Source organism: Onychostoma macrolepis, chromosome 19, assembly GCF_012432095.1.
Source record: "Onychostoma macrolepis isolate SWU-2019 chromosome 19, ASM1243209v1, whole genome shotgun sequence".
NCBI classification, from domain to species: domain Eukaryota; kingdom Metazoa; phylum Chordata; class Actinopteri; order Cypriniformes; family Cyprinidae; genus Onychostoma; species Onychostoma macrolepis.
The window spans coordinates 648,517-668,806 of NC_081173.1; the positions used below are offsets into that span (position 1 = coordinate 648,517).

The 20,290-nt window shown below is 40.6% G+C and overlaps 1 protein-coding gene across 1 annotated transcript in view; it reads right to left on the reverse strand.

The window, feature by feature from the left end:
- Positions 1-678: 678 nt before the first annotated feature.
- The window catches only part of LOC131525448 (tenascin), a 39,405-nt gene continuing 19,793 nt past the window's right edge, over positions 679-20,290 (reverse strand). The window contains exons 7-18 of the mRNA XM_058753067.1: positions 17,529-19,832; positions 12,393-12,515; positions 10,469-10,612; positions 9,896-10,015; positions 9,531-9,686; positions 8,245-8,381; positions 7,939-8,071; positions 5,333-5,484; positions 4,818-4,914; positions 4,277-4,438; positions 4,023-4,186; positions 679-2,099 (exon numbers count right to left, since the gene is read on the reverse strand). Of these exons, the coding sequence (XP_058609050.1) occupies positions 2,013-2,099; positions 4,023-4,186; positions 4,277-4,438; positions 4,818-4,914; positions 5,333-5,484; positions 7,939-8,071; positions 8,245-8,381; positions 9,531-9,686; positions 9,896-10,015; positions 10,469-10,612; positions 12,393-12,515; positions 17,529-19,832 (3,779 nt within the window). The 3' untranslated portion in view covers positions 679-2,012. The remainder of the gene's footprint in view (positions 2,100-4,022; positions 4,187-4,276; positions 4,439-4,817; positions 4,915-5,332; positions 5,485-7,938; positions 8,072-8,244; positions 8,382-9,530; positions 9,687-9,895; positions 10,016-10,468; positions 10,613-12,392; positions 12,516-17,528; positions 19,833-20,290) is intronic.

Genomic DNA, 20,290 nt, shown 5'->3' on the forward strand with positions numbered 1-20,290 from the left:
TTTAAATGAAATGTTGATAACTAATCGATATTGAATCGGATCGAAATCAAATTGAATTGAAACCATGTAAATAAGAATGAAATCGATTCGCCAAATTGGTCACAAACCCAGCCCTACTGACTACTGCATTTCCTATTACCCATTGCCCGGTCTCATCATGCCTGATTGTTTCCACCTGAGTCTCATTATGAGTCTCCCCGTGTTTTCTCACACTTTATAGCCTGGTTCATTCAGTCATTCATTGTGACGTCTCGAATGTGTTAAGTAGTGATGGCAAAGTGAAGCGTTCTGAACCAGCGAAGCTTTCAACACAGTTGTATCGAAAAAAGATTCATTACTTGAAGCTTCTCTAAATGGTTTATGCTGTGGCCATCTAGTGGTCATAATAATGAATAACAACTTCCAAAGTGTTATGTTCCATTACAGCTGCTGGTTTCACATCTGGTTCTACAACTGATTCTTTAACAATTATTTATATAAAATATAATAAAACAAAGTCATTCATTTGTGTCGGTGTACTGGCACTAAAATAAGTCAAATAAATAAAACATAAATTCATAAATTGAATATATGATCTGTTTATTTTAACTCTGCCTTAGTCCTTAAACTGTTATTTCATGGCCAAAGTTCATTTTGAGCTCAATATATACATTTCGATAAAAAAATAAATAATGCAAACACATAAAAATGTAACATAATGTAAAGGAAACAGCGCTGAGGTTCGCTTCGTTTGAACCAGATACTGAAGCAGTCACATGGTTTTCAGGCGAATGAAGCTTCTGCTCCACCCTGGTGGTTTCCTGCTCCGCCGACTCTGCCTCAGTCCCCAGATCCTCCTCGAGCACATGGACCTGGCCCTACATCCCTCCCCCTGTTCTGCCTCTGCTCCACCCTCCTGGACTGTTGTTTTGATTTTACAGCGTCTGGAAGCCGCTCCTTCGAGGCGGATTCTGTTACGAATCCGTTCCTTGTTGTTCCTCCCGCTCGCCATCAGGAGGTTCTATCACCATACTGCCCATTGCTTCTCGGAGTCCATTTCCCATTACCTCAAACTCATCATGCCTGATTATTACATGCCTGAGTCACATTAACCGTTTACTCACTCTTTATAGCCTGGTTCTTTCAGTCATTCATTGTGAAGTCTTGCATGTGTTAAGTACTGCACTTCTAAGCTGTTATTTCCTGGTTTCCTGTGTCTTGCTTTTTTCTGCCCATTGTTCTGCATTACTCTTTGTATGTGTTTCTTGTTATTGTTTAGACTGCTTTGCTGGTATATGACGTTTGCCTGTGTATGGACTACGATTGTGGATTACCCTCTGAATAAACTGCATTTGGATTCTCATCCATTGTGTCTCGGAGCAGTTCATGACAGATTGTGTGTCTGAGCACTTTTGCAACACTTTTTGCTTGGCAGTATTATTTTATTTTATTGCCTACAAAGTTAGATTGGTAGGCGAGAAACACTCGGAAAAAAAAACTAAAAATTAAAATAATACTTGCGCAAAATGATCATGTTAGCATGTTTTTTTTTTTATATCAAATATATATTTTTATAGAACCACAGAATGTTAAAACACTAACATATACCAACGTACAGCTTTTTTATTTTATGAAATCTCTCTGTAAGACACTGAAATATGGTACATACAAAGCCATATGAATACAAACATCAAACTCTTGATAGTTCAAGCTGATATATGTGACACCTAGTCCACAGCTTCATCATAGAGAAGAAGGCAGTGCATAATATTTCCTCCAGCTGCTGTGGGGCGTCACAATGCACAGACCACAGAGAATCCAAACACTGCACAATACTACATATAGACTACAGATAAAGCCTTTTTGGCCTTGGCATTTCAATTGGAGTACGTGTGTAGATGTAGTTATGTAGCCTGATTGTGTGGTTATACGTGCAGTAATGATACTTGTTTTTCAATGATGGTGTGTTTATGTTTTTGTCCATAACGGGAGGGCATCCCGGCTCTCCTGCACTAATGCATTTATCCTCGTGTTCAGGGCCTGAATGAGGCTGGGCGGAATTTCATCTCAGTGAAAGGAATGGAAAAATCTTTGCCTTTCCACTTGGTCCAGATCACTCCCTGAGAGAAACCAAACACAGACCTTACAACTGGTGCATACCAATGGACTTGATATGTATATAAAAATGTATGTATATACAAATTGAGAAAATTGAGTGTTTAATCTTATCATTATACATTACTGACACTCTCTCCTCCAATTTGATACTGTTAAGTGCTTTGTCACAATCTGTATTGTTAAAAGCGCAATATAAATAAAGGTGACTTGACTTGACTATATATAAGTATTCAGACCCCCTTCACTTTTTTTTCAATTTTGTTATGTTGCAGCCTGATACTACATTTGTTTAAATGCCTTTTTTTTCTCATTAATCTACACTCCGTACCTCATAATGACAAAGTGAAAACAGAATTTTATGTACATTTTATGTAAAGAAAAAACTGAAATATCACATTTACATAGGTATTAAGACCCAGGGGCGCCATAACTGGGGGGAAGATTAGGACAATTTCAAGGGCCGGTGAGGGAGGGGGAGGGGGGGTGATGTTCAGGGGACCCAGAAATTGTAGCGGTGCCCCTGTTCAGACCCTTTGCAACAACACTTAAAATATAGCTCAGGTGCCTCCCATTCTTCTTGATCACTGCTGAGATGTTTCTACACCTTGATTGGAGTCCACCTGTGGTAAATTAAACTGATTGGACATGATTTGGAAAGGCACATACCTCTCTATAAAAGGCCTCACAGCTGACAATGCATATCAGAGCGAAAACTAAGGGCAAAGGAACTGCCTGCAGAGCCCAGAGACGGGATTGTATCGAGGCACAGATCTGGGGGAGGCTACAAAAAATTTCTGCTGCACTGAAGGTTCCCAAGAGCACAGTGGCTTCCATAATTCTCAAATGAAATAATTTTGGCACAACCAGCCCAGCCAGACTGATTTGCAATTGATGGAGAAGGGCCTTGTCCAGACTGGTGACCAAGAACCTGATGGTCACTCTAGTTGTTCATATATGCAGATGGGAGAAACCTACAGAAGGACAAACATCACTGCAACAATCCACCGATCTGGGCTTTATGGCGGTGTGGCCAGACTCAATCCTCTCCTCAGTGAAGACACATGAAAACACACTTGGAATTTGCAATACAGCACCTAAAGGACCCTCAGACTGTGAGAAACAAGATTATCTGGTCTGATGAACCTCAATTCCATGCATCATGTTTGAAGGAAACCAGCTCTGCTCATCACCTACAGAGTACCATCCCAACAGTAAAGTGTGCTGGTATCAGCCTCATGCTGTGGGGCTGTTTTTCAGCGGCAGGGACTGAAGGACTCGTCAGAGTAGAAGAAAAGCTCAGTGCTCCAAAATATAGAGATCGCCTTAATGAAAGTCCAGTCCGGAAGCATTCAGAACCACAGACTGGGCAGAAGGTTCACCTTCCAACAGGACAATGACCCTAAGCACACAGCCAAGGCAACACAGGAGTGGCTTAGGGATAACTCTGTGAATGTCCTAGAGTGGCCCAGCCAGAGCCCTGACTTGAACCCTATCGAACATCTCTGGAGAGACCTGAAAATGGCTGTCCACCGAAGGTCCCCATCCAACCTGACCGAGCTTGAGAGGATTTGCAAAGAACAATGGCAGTGAATCCCCCAATCCAGGTGTGCAAAGCTTGTTGCGTCATACCCAAAAAGACTCGAGGCTGTAATTGCTGCCTCGGTCTGAATACTTATGTAAATTTGATATTTCAGATTTATCTTTTTAATAAATTTACAGATATTCCAAAAATTCTGTTTTCACTTTGTCATTATGAGGTATGGAGTAATGAGAAAAAACATGAATTTAAACAATTGTAGTATCAGGCTGCAAAACAACAAAATTTTAAAAAAGTGAAGGGGGTCTGAATACTTTCTGAATGCACTGGTATATATATATATATATATATAATGGCTGTATGTATTGGGTGAAGTCAGCTTCTTTACCTGGTGGTTGGTGTTCGTGTTATAGAGACCGTTGAGATTGGCCTCGTGGCAGTTCTTATACCACCAACCACCTCTGTAGGACATGGCACAGCGTGTGATGAACGGCTGAGGGTCTCTGTCCCGCGTGGAGAATGGCCGTCCGTTATGGTACGTCAGTGAGTCACCTGTACATGCAGAGTTTTACAGGTGTTCAGCCTCATCCTGCCTACATGCACATAATGGCTGTCATTGCATGGAGTTCATGATGGACTCACCAGCTGTGCCAGAATATCCAGACACTCTGATGGTGTAGTGTTTTTTCGCATTGTCGATGGAGAACGAGGAATAGTGTGCGTGCACAGACTCGTCTCCGGCTCTGAGGTCGACTCTCAGCATCATTGGACTCATCTTAGTGAGGTTATGAAGCTGCTCATTTCCTAAAGCGGGGAGAAGACAGCATGTCATCCTCTAGAGGGCAGCACAAACCTTCCTGATTGTTGTTTCACACTTGACTGTGTAACACAGGGGTCACCAGACTCGGTCTTGGAGGGCCGTGTCCTGCAGAGTTTAGCTCCAACCCTAATCAAACACACCTGAACCAGCTAATCAAGGTCTTTCTTGGTATACGTGTCTGTTGAGGCAAGTTGGAGCTAAACTCTGCAGGACACCGGCCCTCCAGGATTGTTTGTGAAGTTTGGTGACCCCTGGTGTAACAGACGCTGTTTCAGAGAAAAGATGCGCACAAGTGTGGTCCTGTATGATGACATGGGCACTTCACTGAGGAAACTAATTGAGTGTGATAACTGCATTTCTCACCGAGCCAGAATTCCCCATCCAGCGCTCCAAATCCATTGCTGTATTCACGCCAACTCCTGAAGAAGTTCATCTTCCCATCCTTTCTTCGCTGAAAGACCTGGACACACAAACACAGAGATGATGCCACTTCAGCAGGGAATGCTAAACTAATATCTCTTCATGGAATATTGTGAAGTATTATTTAACGTTTAAGCAACATCAATATTATTGTTACTCATACTGATGTTTAGAAATCTGAACAAACTGCTATCAAGCAACTCGTCCCACACCATCATTTGTGCTACATATGAGTGATGCTTCAAATCAAATGTGGTTATTTTTGACGTTAGTGACTGTGTGTGTGGAAAGAGAAGTCTTTCTACGTTAAGTAGTTTTTGTAGAATATGGTTTATGGTGACTAAGCATGTACCATGAAGTCTTCCACCTTTTTTAATCATCTTCATCACTAATTCATCTCCTCCTGACCTGGTGATTGAACCACTAGTAAAGATGTGATGTGACAGATTGATTCATACCGTCCATCCGCCTCCATCGGTCTCCATGTCACAGTAAACCGTCAGCGGTTTTCCCTCGCGGCCCTGTGGAAACACCTCCACGACACCAGACTCCAGCGCTCCGTTCTGCTTCTCCTGAGAGCAGTCGGTGGGAAACGGGAAACGGAGGTTCCCTGAGAGAGAGAGAGAGAGAGAGCAGAGTGACGCGGTGAACCTCATGAAAACATGGACACGCTTCAACTCAAGATAACAAATGTATACATCTTCAGTGGTGGCCAAAATTGTTAGAACACCTGACAGATCTGGAAAATATTGACCTTTTTTTTGCCTCCAAAAATGATTTCATTTCATAATGTTCATAAAACATGCAGATGGTTGCTCTGAGCACAGCAAATATCAGATGAAGTCAGTCGTACTGTTTTTATACACTTTTAACTGTAATATTTGGTATGTCCACCTTTTGCAGCAATTACAGTAGCACATCTCTCTGGCATAGAGTCAATATATTTCCTGAGAACTTCAACACTAATGTTATCCCATGCCTTCTGCAACTCAAGCCAAAGGCTTTACTTTGAATCTACAATAGATCTGTCCAGTTTATTTTCCAACTCGCCCCAAATTTGCTCGATGGGGTTGAGGTCTGGACTTTGAGGTGGCCAGTCCATCATTTTCAATATTCCAGAAGATTCATTCCATCACTGGTAGTTCCGGCAGTGAAATCTGAAATCTCTTAAATATATGCAAAGTGTTCTAACAATTTTGGCCACTACTATATATATATATATATATATATATATATACAGTGTGTGTGTGTGTGTGTGTGTGTGTGTGTGTGTATATATATATATATATATATAATATTTTTATTTTATTTATTTATTAATTTTCTTGTCATGTCAATTTCATAACGTGACATAAGACAATGTTTTTACATTTAAATCAGCATAGATCAAAAGGCAGTGCTAGATAGGCCACTAAAACATGACAAAAACATTTATTATGACTAATCATGTGGATCTTTTTTTTTTCTTTCTGCAAATAGTTATATGCTAAAGAGACAGCACTACTATATAAATGCTTCTACAAAAAATCTAAAAATTGTTCAAAATATGTCCTGTACTGAGAATTTGGGGAGAATATGCGTGAAATTTGTTTAAATGAGAATTAATATAATGTCAAAGTAAAACATAACGGTTCTAAAATAGTTTGTTTTATTTGCTAAATATAGCTCTCATTGGTAACACTTTAGAATGAATAACTACACAGGAACAAGTGACTAATGCATTATTAACATTGTAGTAAATACTATTAACTAACAAGAAACTCTGATTAATGATTTATTAAGTAATAGCGCTCAGTTGAAACTGGTAGCTCACTATTATCTAACCAATAACTACTATTTTTTCATATATATCCTGAGAACTCCTAAGAACTACTGTATACAGGTTCATAATTAATGTGAATTATGCATAATGTATAATTAATTCTAAAATGAAGATCATGGTAACCCACTAGTAATGACTCAAGTATTACCAAATCCTTCTAAATGAACTACTAATTATCTGGGTCAGTATTCTAAAGTGAAGATCATCATAACTTCCTAATATTGACTGATGTCATTGTGAGCTTTTGAGATATGAGTCATTACTATCCAAAACCTTACATATATGTTACTACATCCTTCTGAAGAAACTACTAATTATTTGGATCAGTATGCTAAAGTGAAGATCACAGTAACCCACTAGTAATGATTTAAGTGTTACCAAATCTAGCTAAATTAATTAACCAGGAGCTTACAAAAACCTCAAAAGTTTACAATGATTTCAGTAATTACTAGGGAGTTATCACGATCTTCACTTTAGAATACTGATCCAAATAATTACTAATTCCTTTAGAAGGATGTAGTAACACCTGAATAATATTAATTCTAAATCTGAATGAATAACTATTCAATACTTTACAAAAACCTCAAAAGCTTACAATGACTTCAGTAATTACCAGGGAGTTATCACGATCTTCACTTTCGAATACTGATCCAAATAATTAGTAATTCCTTCTGAAGAATTTGGTAATACTTGAGTCATTACTAGTGGGCTACCATGACCTTTACTTTAGAATGAATTATACATTATGTATTATTCATATTAATTATGAACCTGTATACAGTAGATCTTAGTAGTTCTTGGGGAGGTATGAAAAAATAATAGTTACTGATTAACTAATAGTTAACTACCACAATCGACTAAGCACTATTACTTACTAATTCATTAATCAGAGTTGCTTGTTAGTTACTACCCAGACAGCAAGCAGTGTCGGCCCAGATCCGGCCCATATCTGTCCCGCATGGATTTCACACGGCCAGATGTGGGCTGGATCTGGGCCAAAAATATGTTGCTGTCTGGGTAGTAGTTACTAGAGTGCTAATATTGTGTTAGGCATGTGTTTGTAGTTATTCATTAATGATGGAACAGTATTCTAAAGCGTTACCCTCTCATTGGTTTTTTGATTTTATGGTGAAATGTGACGTTGTTTTTGACAGGTGTTTTACACTAGGGAAGAGTGTTGAATAGCCACTGAGTGTTTGCACACAGACACAGAGGCAGCAGAGGACAGACGGTCATCAGTACCGGTTGTGAAGTCTGTAGAGACGGCGCTCATGTACAGACCGTCCCGCTCGGCCTGCAGGTGCGCTGTGTATGTCGACGATGGGTACAGTCTGCTTAACTTCAACTCCTTGACCGTGGGGTCAAGAATCACTTCCTGTGTAGAGGAAGCACATATTTATAACTATAACAGACGGTCAGTTCACACGGTTACTGCCTAATGTGATTAAAGCGGTGGGTAACAGAGGCTGTTTCATGGGACACTGTCATAACTCACACTGTGCTGCTGATATACTGTAGACATGCGCTCAGCTGATGTTAAAGTCTAACCTGAATGTCCTGGTCATCCGTGTAATAGCTCAGCTTGTAACTGCTGACGGCTGATACAGGTGCTTTCCAAGACAAAACCGCGGTACGAGGCGTAACCTGACTGGCTTTGAGATCGCGAGCACCATCCCCTTTTTTACCTGAAACATACAAAGGAAAACTTCTGCCTTAAACTTCTTGCTATTAAAATAAAGAAACAAAAGATAGCACAAGCATGCTTTTTAATGTGACGAAAGAGACGTGACATGTGGCCAAGTATGGTAACCCATACTCAGAATTAGTGCTCTGCATTTAACCCATCCTATGTACGTACACACGGAGCAGTGGGCAGCCATTTATGTTATGGCGCCCGGGGAGCAGTTGGGGTTCGGTGCCTGGCTCATGGACACCTCAGTCGTGGTCTTGAGGGTGAAGGGAGCGCTGTACATTCACTCCCCCCACCTACAATCCCTGCCGGACCTGAGACTCGAACCTGTGATCTTTGGGTTACGAGTCCAACTCTCTAACCATTAGGCCACGACTCCCCCACCATGTGGTTTACGTGCGATTTACGTGTTACAAGCTGTTCATGCATATATAAGATCCATAAAGTTGCAAAGACTAAAGTCTCAAACCCAAAGAGATATTCTTTATACAGTTAAAACTCATCCATGCCTTCCTAAAATGCCTCATTCAAACACGCCCCTCAAATCTACATCACTGTGTTGGAAGATTTGCATAACACCGCCCAAATATTTACGCAAAGAAAGAAGGCGTAATTTTTATACTCGCTGTAGTATTGTTGTCGTGGAGACACTCTTGTTTCCAAATATGGTAAGGGGCGTAACATTTCTGTCACTTGAGGTGTTCGGCCAATCACGACACACTGGATAGCTGGCCAGTCAGAGCTTCTCAGAACAATGAGCTTTGTAAAAATCGATGCGTTTCAGAAAGGCTGCAACAATAATGTACAGTATGTGGAAAATAATGTGTTTTTTAACCTTAAACCACATAAACACATTGCATTAAGCCAAATACACAAAATAAGGTTATTTTTAGCATCGTTAAATGACCCTTTTAATCAACATTTCACAATGTTGTGAAGTGAGGTTTTCAATTAAAATAAAATCAAAATTTCCATGTTCACAGTTATTGTGAACAACTATACTTGGCCGGAAATTGAGAACTGGCTTCATGCGTCACTGAACTTGATTAACAGTCATGGCTCAGAAAAGTGAGGTTAGTGTTGTTAACCCCTCGGAGCACCAGAGTGGACGACTGCTGAGCAAACGGGAGACGGTGATGCTCACCGCTGGATGTAGTGAAGGCTGTGGTGGCTCTGGAGCTGCTCAGGTCTCCCAGCTGGCTGTGAACACTCACTCTGTACCGTGTGGAGGACTGCAGCGCCTGCAGCTGCTCTTCTGCAGCGTTGCCAGACACTTTGATGCTGATTCCAGGCCCAGGTGCTTATGAGAGGAAAAACACAGGAGTGTCATTTTTCAGGAATATTGGAAAATGTGTTAGTCCTTTCTTTTCGGACAATGTATAAATCACATTGTAGTATCACTGAGCAAATGTCCCATCTTAAATTGCCTGTATAACAACAACACTCAAGAGTATTTGAGATGGACCATTTAAACTCTATTAGGTAGCAACCACTGCAGACCTCACTCACCTGCCTCAGAACTATACACAATGACATAATGGTCGACGGTAGCCAAGGCGGGTCTCCACAGCAGCAGTGCTTTACCGTCTGTGACGTTTATGGCCCTCAGGTCTGTCGGTGGGTCGGGCACTGAGAGACACATGATCCATCAAAATTACTGCACAGTTACTGCCTTAAATGGAACAGCAGACATTCTTTTTAAAGCCTCTGACACTGGCAAACACGTACAGCAGGCCAACCTGTGCTTCCACGCCATTCAAATAAACGAACCGCAATTCTGTTTGGTTCTACAGACACAACAACTTTAATGTCTTGTAACTTTTAATATTAAAGGGGTCATAAAACGCAGTTTCAGGTTTTTTTCTTTCTTTCTTAATGTTCACTCTCTGTAAAAAAACATTCAATCTAAACAGGCGTTTCCTCCAACATAAACTGAAGTAAATGTCCACTGCTGTGATTGGCTAACTTTACACCATAGCCACGCCCTCCTTTACATCAGCCCTGCACAGCTTTTAGCTATCAGACTGGTCTTTAACCACCGGTTCCCTATACCACTCTCTCTAGAAATGATGGATAACTTACAAGTGGTCACAGTGTCCTGGATGGAGTCACTTTCGTCTCGTCCGAGTACAGACATCACACGGACCTCATAGGTGGAGCCAGGAGACACCGGCGAGAGGGCCAGACGGACCGTTTCTGAGTCCACGCTGACAGAGATCGGCTCACCTGCATTACACCAACAACAAACATATACAAGAAAACAGAAGAAGCAAATTTGGCAATTTCAATCAACAGATGAGGGTCTTAAATGCTTGAAAATTTCACTTTCTTTTCAGCAGGGTCAGTAAAAGGAGGTGCTCAACCTTCATTTTTTTTTTTATTAAATGTACAGTTTATTCAGCCAAATCCAAATCATGCAATAATAGGACTGTGTAACACACACTTTTAAGAAGACAAAGACACTATAAACAGACAAAAGATGTAACGGACATAACAAATGAACTTCGTCTAATGAAGGGGTGGCTAGCCCAAAGGGGTGCAGAGCAAAAGCTCAAAGACCAAAACGTCTAAATTTGAACAAGGAAAGAGAGTTTTTAAGAGGAGAAGTCTAACATTTACTCTGCTGATACTGATTGATGATGCATTGCAGATTCAGGCTGTTGATTTAATTCTTTTTTTTTTTGGCCACTATATAAACAGCGCATGTAGAAAGCCCTGCTGAACTGGTGTTGATTGAATGGATAATAGCAGGGGTGGTAACATCAGCATGTGGATTTCATTGTACAGGAGCTTGAACTGGAGCAGACCGACAGCATTTTGCAACGTGGTTCAACTTTTGACAGCTTCGACATGTTTGTCCCTGTGCTGCACAGTCAAGGATACGAGATGAGTGTCTAGTGGAGCCACAATTTCCACATCGCCGCTGAACTTGAGGGAAGTGCATAGTGTATGTCTGCACTTGAAGATACATCTGCCTCTGCCCCGTGAACCTGTGTGCATTCTTGTATCACGTCCCCACTGCTTATACTTCATTCATGTGCAGTGTTTACTTTAGCAGAGCAGGTAGCAGACTTGATTTGAGAGGCCAGAATTACAGCTTTGTCCAAAGTCAGATCATCATCTTCCAATAGCAGCCGCCATAGTATGGCCATTTTCTGCTCTGTTGGAACTGCATCAAGACCCATTGCTAACAGGTCCATTTCAAAGGACATTTGCATTGCTCTCATGGGACTGTAGGCTCATCAGGATGGGGGGAAAAGGAGTGGGCTCAATGGAGAACCCTGTTGAAAAATCCAGCATATGCTGGTTAGGTATATTTTGAAGCATGACTGCTGGTTTGAGCTGGTCCTTAGCTAGTCATGAGCAGGAGCTAGTTGCTCAGGACCAGCACATGACCAGCTTAAACCAGCTCAAACCAGCAGCCATGCTTTAAAACATACCTAACTAGCATATGCTGTTTTTTTTTCAACAGGGAAAGCAACTGCATATGAAAATCATCTGCCAATTGTTCTGTCTGTAAAGTTGACTCATACTTAAGAAGACTCATTCTCCTCCTCTCCATCTCTCACTTACAGCAAACTAACGGAGGGTTAAAGATCTTCTGAAGGAAGACCTTTAAACCAAAGTCATCAGAGAAAGAACGCCATTCCAGAGCAGATTTTCAGATTTTGATTAAAGATACCAAGACAAATATTTTTCTTTCTTTCTTTTTTCTTTCTTTCTGGATTAGCTTGCATGGATTAATTGTTCACCTCAAGACTAGAAATGTGCGCAAACAAAGTAAATAGTGTCACATTTTATGTCATGTGTACTTTAAAGTATCCAGCATTCATTCTGTCTCTAACTAACTAACTAACCATCAGATTGTTAGTCTAATTAGGCAAGCAACAATAAGAAGTAACCCATCTTTGTAGAAAGGACCATTTCCTATTACATTGAGCTGCTAGTTTCATGAAGGATTTATGTGTTTTTTTTGTTTTTTTTCTCTCTCTGAGGCTTACATTACCTTCTTGCACCTGAGTGTACGTGATCTTGAATCCAGACACCCTGCTCTTGGGTTTGGTCCAGGACACCATGAAAGAGCTGTCGGTCACATCGCTGAAGGCGAGATTGGATGGAGGCTCAGGGCCTGGGTACAGAACATGAAACACAGGTCAAGATCAGAAAGAGACAGAAAAGAGAAAGGCAGAAGAAAAAAACAAGCTGACAGATAAACAACAAGACAGAATCAGAAGAAATTTTATGTAAAAATACGTAAGGACAAATACAAAACCAGAATAAAACATTGTTAAGCAGTACTTGTTTACTTGCACTCACAGTTCTCTCGTCTCTGTGACAAACCTTACATACGTGTCTCAGAAATAAGGCTGGCTATTGGTTATTTGAGTGAAAACACAAGTGTATATATGTGCAGTCGAAACATATATACAGTATATAGGCCACCGCCTATACAGATCTCCACAGAAACGTCACTGTTAATGACTGACATGAAATCCTGCACAGGAGCAAGAAAACACAAGCATGATATTATGATTCTGATGCTGCTCTTTTGAACCTGGAGAGGAGAAGAAAAATGCAAAGAAGAGATGAGTGAGGAAGTGAAGACACTGAGGAGGAAACGTGGTGAACGGCTGTTAAGTCATTTCATTAAAAACAGCACATTTTGTCTCGTTGGCCAACATGGTTATTTTACATGAGATTCAACCACTGCTGTTGCTTTGAAATCAAAGGGGCGACCATGGTCTTACCCTGGACTGAGGGTGAGTGATGAGGGGAGACATGAAGGTGGCTGACTGTAATCTTACCCTGGATGAGAGAAGATCAGAGCAGCGTGAGCAGGACTGTCTCATTAATATCTCTTACTGTTTGTACCAGAACTCTATTTTGTTCTTCATTAGCATGTCCTGAATAGTCATCAGAAGGAATATTCCAGGTTAATATTTCCAGAATGGGACACGTAAAACATCTGTAGCATGTTGTCGATTACCACAGAAAATCATTTTGACTGATCCCTCTGTTTGTAAAGAAGAACAAAAACATTTACAGTAATGCAGTGGACGCATAACCCATGGTTTAAAAGCAGAAGCTTGTATTTATGTTACAAAGAAAAGATGAGTTGATTCTGAGTGTGATTTCAGTGCCCAACAGATGACCAGAATAAAACAGTTTACTATAAAATACCATTAGCTCAGAATCATCATGGCATCAGGCTGTTTATATTGATTTTACATAACTAATACAAAGGAATGTAATGAATTTCATTTGATTTTTCTTCATTTTTACACAGAAGGACAGGCTGAAATTATTTTCTGTCATAATCAATAGCATGCCACAGATGCTGCTTTTAACCAAAAATAAATGAACAAAATAAATGTTAGCATTAATCAGTGGTAACTCTCATATCCAAAAAAGATAATTCTCAAAAAAAAATAATAAAAAAGTTATGTTAAATTAATTCAGCTAAATTGATCCAAAAATACACTAAACATGTATTGAGTAGTGGCCGTCATAGTAATTTGCATTTTAATAATCCAAATGTTAATATTAGTTGTGAACAGTTAGTTATTATTACCATGAATGGAGACAATGTTAAGGTGAAACTATTAAACAAACTGTTTGTTTGCTGATATTCAAGACAAATTTGCATGATAGGACTGTGTGGACAGACATACTGGCAGGCACAGTTTTTGCAAAAGAACGGAACATGACATACTGTTCTTCCACAGATGCATAATTTATGATTGGTAGGGGTGTGAGTTTTTGCATTTGAATTGATTCCACTAGCAATTTATCGTAATTTATCCAAAAACTATTTTTGTAAATTCAAAGTGATTTAGTTAGTCTAAAAACAGCTTATATTAAAGGCAATCTGCCAAAATGACAGCTTGTGTAATGTTCTGCTCTATGATGTAATAGTGTGGATAAGCACCGCCCCAGCAGAAGATCAACGCCTGCTTCTACATCACTGCTTGTTTAGCCCCGCCCACCAATTCTATATCGCTGCCTGTTTAGCCCCGCCCACCCATTCGTGCATGTACAAGAGACGAATGCGCAGGTCTACACAGAAACCAAACGATAAAGTTGCTCTGAAGACAAGACACTGTGCAGTGCCAAGCAGTGGAAAAAGTGTTTGCATTCTCTTCCTTCTGAGTGGAAGGAAAGTGTGAATGAATTTTATTTTTAATGAAGATCCAGACCGCGTCAGTAAGAGCTCGGTCCTTTGTTCACTTCATTTTAAATTCATTTACAAACAAGGCAAAATTTCACATGCACGGGATTCTCAGAAAGATTGAAACTAAAAGACGATGCTGTGCCGACTGTACTGGATTCGACAGTAATGTCGCACGAGTGTGAGTAACTGTTTTTACCGGCAGTCATATCACCCTGTAGCTCAAGACTGGTCACTCACTGAGGCTAAGCTGGGTTGAGCCTGGTCAATACCTGCAATACCTGGATGCAGTACCGCCGCTCCCTATACGCAGAGTACGCAGTTTGCTTAGGGCACCAACTTCCACAGGGGGCACCATCCCAGTTGCTCAAAAAACAAAACAAAAAAATGTCTTCGTTCTATATCAATATTAACATATACATAAAAAAAATGGAAACATAATCATCTATATATATAGCAGTAGGCTAAGCACACGTGACGCGCCATTCCCGCACCTCACCTCATGTTTGCGGCTGAAAGTAAATGATCATGATTGATAGACAACTATTCTCGGGAAAAGAAATCAGCAGAGAAAAGAAAAAAAAAGGAAAAAAAAAACCCCCAAGATGAAGCGTGCATCACTTTCAGGTAACTTACATTCATAATCCTGTGAAACTTTTTTGGCTGTTGACGTTAATAACGTGTTTTAATGTCGGTAAATATTTCACCAACAGCGCATCTGCCTTAATATTCTAGTTTCTATGACTTAAAATGCATTTTATAAAAACAATGAGGCAATAATAATTGGTTAATTAATAATAATCATAAGATTTCATTGAATAACACTGTTAAAATACATAATACAAAATAAACAATGTAGGCTATGTTACATTACAAATGCCTGCAAAATGCGCCGAAGGCCTGGTAATTGATGTTGTTACACTTACAGGACGATCAAATCCTTAATATTGAACAAACATTTAATTCAAATAGCCACTTAATCTTTCATTTTTGGCCTTTGCGACAGAAATGCTACAGCCTCTATAATTTCTTCAACAAAAATATGTGGACATTACAACCCTTACAAAAATTAACCATCGTTTTATCGTAGTAAAACTGCTTAATTTTCTTTTGTGTGATTTCTGAATGCTTGAGACTATAAAATCAATCAGACAACTGTATTAATAAAATCATAGCCATAGGTAGGTAATAGGTAATTGTATTTTTTAAATAATACAATTCAATTAGTTTATTTTTTTAATTACTTTTATATTTTATTAAAGTTCTGTTTTGACCCCATATAGCAGGTGTTTTATTTACTTCCATAATATTTGAGTGAGGGGGCACAACAATACATTTCTGCTTAGGGCACCGATTTGGCTAGCAGCGGCCCTGCCTGGATGGGAGACCTCCGAGGAAAACCAGGTGCTGCTGGAAGAGGTGCTAGTGAGGCCAGCAGGGGGTGCTCACCCTGTGGTCTGTGTGGGTCCTAATTCCCCAGACCCCCGGTATAGTGATGGGGACACTATACTGTCAACAAGCACCGTCCTTCGGATGAGACGTTAAACCGAGGTCCTGACTCTCTGTGGTCGTTAAAAATCCTGGGATGTCTTTCGAAAAGAGTAGAGGTGTGACCTCGGCATCCTGACCAAATTTGCCCATTAGCCTCTGACCATCATGGCCTCCTAACAATCCCCATCTGCTGATTGGCTTCATCACTCTGTCTCCTCTCCACCAGTAAGCTGGTTGTTCTGTGTGAGAAAGGCAGAGAGTTGGCTGAACACAGCTCGTTCAAGTGTTTTTGCAATGAAAGGAAGAAGAGAAACCGGTCTGTAGTTCTCTAAAAGAGATGGGTTAAGAGCGGGTTTCTTAAGTAGTGGGGTTATACGAGCCTGTCTGAATGCTGAGGGAAAAACAACAGTGTGAAGGGATGTGTTAATGACGTGAGTGAGTGCAGGTACAACTGCAGGAGAAATGGCTTGAAGGAGATGAACTGAAATTGAATTCAGCTGGACACACTTTACTGTTTATCACAACAAAGGGCCAAGCAAGCGCACGACACTGAAGGTATGTGATACAGCATGTCTCAATACAGTGAGATTACGTGATCGCTATTGCTTTGTCTGTTAAACAGCGTCACGCCGCTCTGCTTCCCTCACATGCTCTGGTTCTCAAAGTGTGGGAGATCAGCAGAAAATAGCTGCAGCAGCGACCAAGTGCATGAATGGTGGTTGGCTTTCTGCCTTTTATAAGATGCCACCGGACACTAATTCCTCTGAAACGTTTTGACTTCACACTATCTTGACTTCGTCACCATCGAAAAGTAGTGCTTCAGCGGACAGCATCATGAACTCGCTGCTTCCGTTCAACAGCAACACAAGCACAGTGTCTACACCAGATGCAGTCATTGTCACGTCCAGAGTAGACAACCTAAAAGTTGTTTCTGTGAAACATGACAGAGCGACAGCTTCAAATCAATTGCCAGATTTTTTTAAAGGTTTAAACGGGGGCATGACCAAAAAGTTTTGAACCACTGACTTAATGAATTGCAAAGCATTCGACAGGATTTTAAATCGATGTATTGAGAAAACTAATCGTTAAACCCATACTTTTAACATAGATGGGGAATAATTAAATTATTTTATGTCATCTACATTTTCTAGCATGCTAGTTTCCTAATTTACTGCTCAGTATGTAAGCCACACATTGTCCACAAAAGAACAAATGCACAAGGTTAACACTGAGAACAAAGGTGTTATACTCACACATTTATTGACATTTACACACTGCCATTGCATGGATTTTAATCAAAGCTTCAAAGAAGCTGACTTTGATTAAAAAGCCCTTGCTAGTCAAGGGTTCACTGTACACTGAAAAGCATGGAAAGCAACAGTGCTGACAAGCTTAGCAGAAGATATCCAGACACATTTCCTTAGAACAACTACTTCATCCATTGATTAAGGTTTAGCAATACTGACTTTTGGTTTTGGGTACCTGTATGTACGATGAGGTTGTGAGTTTTGGAGCGAAACGTTGGTCCCTTCCCAAAGATGGACACAGAGTACCTGGTCTGTGGGGAGAGATTCGCCATTTGGTGTGAGCGGGCTGTTCCAGGGAGAACTGTAGTAAAGCTTGTAATGTTTTCTCCACTCTTGTTCATCTTTGTACTCTGTACATTAGGCATGAGTTCATAGACTCTAATTTTTCCCTTGCTCAAACTACTTTTCTTTGCTGCTATTGTCTTAAGGCCCTTCTCATCATCATCTTTTTCTTTTTCCTCACTCTCCTCGTTCATCTCATCCTTGTCTTTGTTTTCTGGTCCAAGCTCAGATTGAGTGATTATGAAGTGTTTGAACTTTCCTTTCGGTGCACCCCATATTAGAACAAACCCTGTTGATGTCACATTGTTGACCCCCACATGCTCAATGGAGCCATCTCTTTCGCTCAGCACATATTCCTGAGTGCTATTATTATTTTCCGTGGGATGGTCTATGGAAGAAGAACTGTCAGAGTTTCCTTTTCCATACTGACTGATGTTTGGGCTCACTTGAGTATTACCGTCGTGTTTTATTTGGGAATGTCTGTTGGATGATCCATTGGTCCTGTTGAGAATTACATTCGGTCTAATCTTAATACTAGTGCTATTTTCTTTTGGAGGGGTTAAAGCAGTGTTTACTGGTTGGATAGGACCACCTTGGTTGATAGTCCTGTTGTTTCTGATAATGGGTTTTGAAGAAAAAGGCCGTCTTATGGGTCCCTGGTAGGGGTGCTGAGGTAACTCTAGAATTGGCCTCGTACGGTTCTGAAAAGGCCGGCGAGGATAGGAACCCCTAATTGGTGTGCGCCGATATGGCATCAGATCTGATTCTACGACACCTCTGTTTTTTATAGCAGTGTCTTTTTTCAGGGGGAATTTGACTGGCAATGGAGTTGGAGTCTCAGTTTTGGACTTGTGAGCAAGTTCAGGAGTTGAATCTTGGAATTGCCTTGCAGATGGAATTGAATTTAGCACTTCCTTCTCAACATGCGGTTCTTTTTCAAAACGAGAGGCAATTGGACTAGGCCAAGATATATGCTTGTGTTTTTGTGTCTCTAAAGATGAGGAAGAGGAATTTGACTTAAAAAGCGGTCTACCTACTATTGGTGGAGAAGCTAAACTTGGGACTTTTGGTCTAGTTGGCTGTCTGGGGATGGATAATGAAAATGCCCGCATACTGTTTTTTCTAGGCGGCCTTTCTGCTGTTGACCGATTTCTTGCTGTATGTTGATTTACTCTCTTAGGTTGTGCCAAAGATTGTGGTGTAGGGAGGTGATGATTGTGTAGGGATGGAGGAGCAGAAGTGGTGGTGAGGGGCTGGTAAAGTGTTGTCTCAGGCTGTCTCGTTGAAAAGGGAGTGGCATTCATTACATTTGCAGTCTCTTCATCAATTTCCTCCTCTCCTTCTTGCTCTTTCACACTCCTTCTGGCTTCAGATGTCTCAGCTTCAGGCCCTGTAACCCCCATTGCATTGACTGTAGATCCGTCTGTCAGAAGTTTGTGTAAGAGATCATTTCCATTTAAATGGCCAACTATAACGGTCAGGTTTTTGGTCAGTGCATTGCCATCTGACATGTTTCCATGTATCTTTCTGTACCCAACCAAAACCTTTCGAACACATTTTGTCCCATTAATATAGGCTGTTAGGTTTTTTTCTGTACTAATTGTTGGCTCGTCAGTTGATTCAGTGACGTTTGTGAAGGGCAGTGGGGTGGTTGTGTGTTTCTGAAAGGCGGAGCTTGGACTGGCATGTCCTGGTGTCTCGACAGATTCCCTTCTAAAGTTGGTTTCAGCGTTTCCCTCCTGAGATCTGGTCTCTTTCATTGTCAGTGCCAATGGTTTACCACCAGAGACAGAAGAAACTGAGTCTACATGAGGGTTTCTTGATCTCACAGGATACCATGTTCTTAACCTATTTGAAGAAGGCACTTTTACTCCTTTTCCTCCTATTTGGGAAGAATTTAAATGTTTTATCTCTGGACTAAAATGTCCTTTTATGGTTTGTGTACCGGGTTTGGGAAGCATCCCATGTGGTCTTTTTTGCCCAGGTCTAACAAATGTGCCTGTTCTGAGTCTGCTCATATTCCCTGTTCTTTCTGGATTTTCAACCTTTCCTTTTGTCACTTGGCCCCCTTTGCTCAGTCCTTGCTTTCGCAGGAAGAGTGTTGTATTTGTGAATCTTGGTGTCTTTTCTTTGTTGTCGTCTACCTGCACGGTCGGCGTTTCTGTGGTCATCCTGGTCACAGGCACTGAGGCATTCCCTAAAGGCACAAATTAATTTCATAATATGGATTCAACATTAACTTCTCTCTAACAGCTCAGCTGGAGAGGGAAATCCTGTTAATAAAAAGCTGGTGTTAATGCAACAGGTTAAGTCAGTTATCCAAACAGTTTCAGCATTGGGGTGGCCACTATCCTTGTGACATCAGTAGGTTTTGGTCCCTTCTTAGTCCTATAGAAAACTGGAGAGGTTTAAATTTTCTGCAAGAAAGAAGAAAGGTAAAATATTCCTGAAGAAATGGAAAATGTGGCATTGCTGGTTAGAGTGATCATACTGTGTGTGTGAGGAGAGGTGACACAATATTTTATTCTTCACAAAAAAAAAAAAAAAAAAAATCAGAAGAGAAAATGATCCAATCATGCACATTTAAATGAGACTCTTCCCTTTTTAAACAAAACTCTGCCTCGCCACTTATAAAACTCATTCACAATAGCCTGA